At 48.1% G+C, this 6,861-nt stretch overlaps 1 protein-coding gene across 1 annotated transcript in view; it reads right to left on the reverse strand.

Moving 5' to 3' along the window:
- LOC125295304 (ral guanine nucleotide dissociation stimulator-like) overlaps window positions 1–5,014 on the reverse strand; it is a 26,535-nt gene extending 21,521 nt beyond the window's left edge. Inside the window, exon 1 of the mRNA XM_048244569.1 lies at window positions 4,412–5,014. Coding sequence (XP_048100526.1) covers window positions 4,412–4,612 — 201 coding nt within the window. The 5' untranslated portion in view covers window positions 4,613–5,014. The remainder of the gene's footprint in view (window positions 1–4,411) is intronic.
- Window positions 5,015–6,861: the final 1,847 nt, after the last annotated feature.

A 6,861-nucleotide genomic window follows, 5' to 3' on the forward strand; every position in this document is an offset into this window, starting at 1 on the left:
TCTAGATGAGCAAACTTAAGACTGGCCTAACACCACACACCAGTCTAGATGAGCAAACTTAAGACTGGCCTAACACCACAAACCAGTCTAGATGAGCAAACTTAAGACTGGCCTAACACCACAAACCAGTCTAGATGAGCAAACTTAAGACTGGCCTAACATCACACACCAGTCTAGATGAGCAAACTTGAGACTGGCCTAACATCACACACCAGTCTAGATTACAGTAGCTTTGTGCAACTGGCTCCTTATGTCATCAGCCAGGTGGTTTTAAAAAGCACCAGTAGCACTGCTAGAGCATGCATGTTCTCCCTCTAAACGTGTCTGTAATGTGCACAAGAGCATGTTCTCCCTCTAAACGTTTCTGTAATGTGCACAAGACCATGTTCTCCTCTAAACGTTTCTGTAATGTGCACAAGAGCATGTTCTCCTCTAAACGTTTCTGTAATGTGCACAAGAGCATGTTCTCCTCTAAACGTTTCTGTAATGTGCAGACTATTGCATAAGGACCCCCCCCCCCCATCATGGTTGAAGAGGCTCTGTATGCGAGCAGGGCCAGGCCCCCATTCCTGTTTGTCACAGCGGGGGTTACTCCTGCTGGCAGGCTAATGCCCCTCCTGAGCCGATCTTTGGAGATGCTTTAACAAGACTCAGGCACTCAGATTACTGGCAGTGCGGTGTGTTGTGGTGCGGAGAGGTGCAGTGGGGTGGAGTAAGCAAGAGCCAGAGAGGGCGAGTGAGCGAGCAGTGGTTTTTCTGTGTCGGTGCGGTACAGTGTGTTGTGGTGCAGTGCGGTGTGCTTGCGGTGTGGTGTGGTGGGGTGTGTTGCGGTGAGCGAGCAGTGTTTTTTCTGTGTCTTCCTTTTGTTTTGTTCCTGACACTCTCCTCCTGCTGGTGTAATCCAATCCCAGGTTAATATGGAGCAGAGCAGTGGAGAGGTGGAGTGGAGGAGAATTGAGTGATAGAGTGATAGAGTGGTGGAGAGGTGGAGTGGTGGTGTGGTGAAGTGGAGGAGTGGTGGTGTGGTGGAGTGGTGGTGGTGGAGGTGAGGTGGGAGGGTGGAGAGGAGGAGGGTGGAGAGGTGGGGGGTGGAGGGTAGAGAGAGGTGGAGAGGTGGGAGTGGTGATGGCAGAGAGGTGGAGGGTGGTGGTGAAGGGAGGAGAGGTGGTGGATGGTGCTGTGGGTGGGAGCAGGATAGAGAGGAGTGGTGAGGAGGAGGCGGAAGGAGGGTGGAGAGGTGGAGTGATAGAGCGATAGAGTGGTGGGAGAGGGAGTGGTGGTGGGTGAAGGAGGAGGGTGGTGTGGTGGAGGGTGGAGAGGTGGAGTGGTGGTGGTGGTGAGGAGAGGTGATGGTGGTGGCGAAGTGATAAGAGGTGGTGTGGTGAGGTGTCAGGTGATGACAGAGGAGGTGAGTGGGTGGAGAGTGGAGTGGTGAGTGACAGAGAGGAGTGGTGGAGTGGTAGAGAGGTGGAGTGGTGGAGAGGTGGAGTGGTGGAGTGATAGAGGTGGAGTGGTGGAGTGATAGAGGTGATAGAGTGGTGGAGAGGTGGAGTGGTGGTGTGGTGAAGTGGAGGAGGTGGTGTGGTGGAGTGGTGGAGTGATAGAGAGGTGGAGTGGTGGAGAGGTGGAGTGGTGGAGAGGTGGAGTGGTGGAGGTGGAGAGGTGGGTGGAGGAGAAATGGAGAGAGGTGATGGGTGGAGGATAGGAGGAGTGGTGGTGTGGTGAAGTGGAGGAGAGGTGGTGAGGTGGGTGGAGGGTGTTGCGGGTGGAGTGACAGGGAGGTGGGGGAGGGTGGAGAGGTGGAGTGGTGGAGAGGTGGAGTGGTGGAGTGATAGGGAGGTGGAGTGGTGGTGTGAGGTAAGTGGATAGAGGTGGGTGGAGAGGTGGGTGGTGGGTGGTAGGAGGGTGGATGATGAAGAGTGGTGGAGAGGTGGTGTGGTGGATGGAGGTGGGTGGAGAGGTGGGTGGTGGGTGGAGTGGGTGGAGAGGTGGTGGTGGTGGTGAAGTGGGAGAGGTGCGGTGGTGGAGTGACAGAGAGGTGGAGTGGTGGAGAGGTGGAGTGGTGGAGAGGTGGAGAGGTGGAGTGATAGAGAGGTGGAGTGATAGAGTGATAGAGTGGTGGAGAGGTGGAGTGGTGGTGTGGTGAAGTGGAGGAGAGGTGGTGTGGTGGAGTGATAGAGAGGTGGAGTGGTGGAGAGGTGGAGAGGTGGAGTGATAGAGAGGTGGAGAGGGTGGAGGTGGACGGGGTGGGGGATTGGCCGGGGACAGCCCATAAATCCAATCTGGTCTCATTACTCAGCCCTCCCTGATCTCCTCTGAGCTCCTCTGAGCGCTGAGCTGCCATGTTGCCATGTTGCCATGTTGCCATGTTGGCCTCCACTGACGCACAGGGATCTCGTTTTCATTTTCTAACGGCTCTGGCATCAGTGCAGCGCTGGCAGTTCTCACTGTGTATAGGGCCTCTGGAGTCTCTAAGCATGAACACTGACAGGGTTCAGCAAAGGGTCAAGTGTTCCCCTACAGAACTAGGAGCCTATTGGCCTCCTCACAAGGCACTGACAGGCATTGAGTGGGATATAGCATAGCTGCATTTGACATGGCGGTGACTAATCAGTCCACAGCCTGCCCCCTGCGTGCTGCACACAGCAGCTGTTAGCCTGTTAGCCCAGCCTGCCTACCCAGGTTAAGAATAGCCGTTAGCCTGTTAGCCCAGCCTGCCTACCCAGGTTAAGAATAGCCGTTAACCTAGCCTATGCCTATGCCTGTGCAGAGCAGTACAGTACAGTGCACTGCAGTGGGAGTCGGATTAGCCGTTAGCTAATTGCGTTATGAGAGCGGATTAGATCTGAGGAGGAGAGAGAAAGAGCTACTGACGGCAGACACTGGAACCTTCTCTCGCCTCGACTCGCAACAGCTGACTCATATGGACATGTCATGTCTTATCAAAGGGCCCTGCGTCATATATGGCATTCCATCTGTTCAATAGTGCTGTGTGTGTGTATGTGTGTGTGTGTGTGTGTGTGTGTGTGTGTGTGTGTGTGTTGGCATAGCAGGCGTAAACTGGGTCACAGGTGTCCTTTTGTTTAGTTTGTTTACCACTTTTCTGACTTCACTGGCTCATGATAAACACAGAGCCCTGACCCCGGCGATGGAGAGAGAGTGAAGACTCAGAAAGGCCTTAATTACTACATACTGTCGCTTGATTTGAAAGGTAATGTCTGCAGATATCTCCAGAAAACTAAAAAATGTGCATGTGAACGATGTTGAAACTGTGAGTGGTTCTTCGGTCCTCCTAGCCTGTCCTCATGCACTCCCACTGAGGGCTTTATGTAAAGCACCGAAATTTGATTAATCGTCCACCATTTTATAATTGCCTGCAAAGAACACCGTGTGCTGTGCGACTGTGCCCCTTGTGCATCAGGTAATACTGTTCACAGGTCAGTACGGGCAGAATGAAAGCAAACATGTGAACAGTTACTGGACTTTTATCGCCTTTCTTTTTCTTTTTGGAAACCCCACTGCACCTTAGACTGTGTTTTCATACAGCAGGCTATCTGCGGTCGGCTGGTCACTTTATTTCCAGAGCCTGCGGCGCAGGCAGTGTTTTTCCTTCTCTGGGTTTATGGAGAGGAAAGTTGGCGGCCGAGAGAGGGGAAAATCAGCAGATATTCCTGAGGAGAAAAACTCCTCTCGAGCCTCCACCACTACAGATGGGTCAGTCAGCAGATGTCACTCAAAGCATCTGAGTGTTCTGATTGGCCAAATTGGACAGAATGGAACTCTCAAACTCTGAAGTTTGAATAAATATATATATATACATTGCATAAACAAAAGTAAACATAAGAACAGTGTGAATCACCCAGAAGGTGAGACCTCAAACGGCCTTAGATATCTATTGTGTGTCTGATTATAAGGTGATGCACTGGTAATGCTGATTAAGATTCAGACTGTGGTGATCACACTGGATTTTGAGCCAGGTAAACTCATAAGACAGGTTATCCTAATCGCATAATTGTGAATAGATGTGATCAAACTGCAAACTGCCCCAACAACTGATATGCAAAAAGGCATTATTAAGGTTGGCTATTTGAATGGAGGGATGCATTTGTGAAGTAGACTATGTACCACAAATGTCTATTCACGTAGGCTACATTTTTGAGTCTGATTCGTTACAAAATTACAATATCTATTTAATGTTATATCTATTTTAGTTTTAGTTCATAAGACAGACCTATAAAGTTATAATTTTTGAGTCAATGATTCGTTACAAAATGACAATATCTATTTCATGTTATATTTAGTTTTAGTTCATAAGACAGACCTATAAAGTTATCGGCATAGTGTTACAAAGTTCTCATTCAAAACAACCACTAAGTAGCCTATTTTTGGATGTCATCTTGTCATTCCCTACCTCAAATATGGGCAAGTCAGGGTCCAAATGAGTGAAACTGTTCAGAACGACAGGGTTCTCCTCTGCAGACGCGATCTCCAACTTCACCCCGTCCCAAATACTGCGGATCCTCCAAGCGCCCGCGTCGAACAGCTCATCCACCGATGACCGCCGCCGACTAGCGCGAGGACCCTCTGGTTGCATCCCCATCATGTAAACCATAGGTGCTAGACACCGACACTAACACATATGAATCTAACACGCTACAAACACCGTTAAACTTCCACAGCCTATTGGGTATATCCGTCCATCATAGCGGCATCAGATTTGGTTGTGTCACAGAACTTATTTACAGTCGGACTGTGACTGAGGCTTACTGAGCCGCTTTCAGTAGGTAATTCGGGGAAAGCCCGGCATAACTCCGCCCAGTTTTATCCATTACGCACTACGCAGCGTCCAAAAGGAGCAATGATGTCACTTGACGTAAAGTAGGCAAGCTGGGGTTCCGGGTTGATGAAATCTGTGGCAGTAGTCGAACAAGAATGACATCTCTCAGTAATCTATTTTCTGATAGCGATGTAGACCTGCAACCTACATTGCCCGCGTGATTCCAACATAGCTTTGGTATGGAAATGGATAGTAATGTAAAGTCTGTATTCTAACCTTGCCTTTCTCATTTTAACTTTATTCCAAATGTTGGAAAACATAGAAATACTTGTCTCATCTTTCTTGTCACCTAATGATCCTCACATTTGCCAATTCAAAGCTTATTTCTGGAATCAAATCAAGTGACATTTGAAAATGGTATGTTGTGTAATAAGTCAATTAGTCTTTATTCCAGAAAAGGTCATCTACTCCCCATAGTCCTTCTGTCTCCAATAGATGTTTTCACTCTCTCTCTCTCTCTCTCTCTCTCTCTCTCTCTCTCTCTCTCTCTCTCTCTCTCTCTCTCTCTCTCTCTCTCTGCCTATCTGTCTTCCTGTCTGATTTGCTCTGGGCATTGCATTGTTTATATTTTGTAGGGGAATTCCGTTCTCCTGTGTACTTTACTTGTCTCCTGTTGGAATGCAGTGTTACTGCCCCCCAGTGGTCAGAATGGAAACATTCGCCCGTTGCCACAAACAGCAGGTGACGCTTTGGCACAACCACGGGCCACTTATCTGCCTCGATGGTACTTCTGAAAAACAGCCGCAGCTGTCTCTCACGACGGCTGTTACTGCTGTGGACTCTCTGGGCTACATTTTCCGCACATAGATTAAGAGTGATGTCGTGGTAGAGCTTCAACAGCTGCATTGGACAGTGGTGGGAAGAAACTGGTTGAGAAGTAGCCTGCTGTTTAACACATTCATGTCATGAAAACTATGAAAAACATGTCATGCGAGAGCCTTATTCTCTAGGCCACTGTATAAGACTAAAGTTAAAAATGTAATAAATGGCTTTAACTTTAGAAATGTTAAAAATGTGCAGGGGTTAATTAATAATCTGTTCCCAGTGTTAATCTGTCCTAACTCTCCACACAAACCTGTTTTGAACTCTGGTAAACCCCAGTGTGTTGTTGTGAAAACAAGGGCTGCCTTGCACCATTCAGAGGCTTTCTGGAGTCACCATTACATCACATTTGTTTTTCTGCAGTGCAACTACAGGCCAGATGGCCGCTGACGTGATGCCCATACTGATCTGAGCCAGCCCTGGGCCTGAGTCGCTCTGGAACCGAGCCAGAGGCCAGCTAGAGCTAGGCAGATTTGAGCATCATTACCTCATTTACATTACATTACATGTAATATAACCACAGACGAGTTAAGTGGTGTTACAGTATATCCACAGACGAGTTAACTTGTATTATATCCACAGACGGGTTAACTTGTATTATATCCACAGACGAGTTAACTTGTGATATATCCACAGACGAGTTAACTTGTATTATATCCACAGACGAGTTAACTTGTATTATATCCACAGACGAGTTAACTTGTGATATAACCGCAGATGAGTTAACTTGTATTATATCCACAGACGAGTTAACTTGTGCTATAACCGCAGATGAGTTAACTTGTATTGTATCCACAGACGAGTTAACTTGTGCTATAACCGCAGATGAGTTAACTTGTATTATATCCACAGACAAGTTAACTTGTGATATAACTTCAGATGAGTTACAGCGGTGAGTTATTCTCTCAGAGCCCAGGCGTCAGTATTCCTTGATAGCACTCTGCGTGAATCAGCAGGAAACAAATCAAAGCGCCAGCGTGGGGTTAACAGGGCCGCGGTGGGTGCTCAGACTGGAGGAGATCGTCTGGCTTTGGGCCTAATTGAATTGTCTCAGCCATCAGCACGCCTCAACTCGATAGACATACAAATGTGGAGAATTAGATCTGATAACATAGCGTATTAAACGAAGCGATTTCTTCTTTTTTTAACACAAGCTCCACTACCCACCCAGAACGGTTCCGCAACCCACTTTTGGGTCCTGA

This window comes from Alosa alosa, chromosome 5 (genome assembly GCF_017589495.1).
Source record: "Alosa alosa isolate M-15738 ecotype Scorff River chromosome 5, AALO_Geno_1.1, whole genome shotgun sequence".
NCBI classification, from domain to species: domain Eukaryota; kingdom Metazoa; phylum Chordata; class Actinopteri; order Clupeiformes; family Clupeidae; genus Alosa; species Alosa alosa.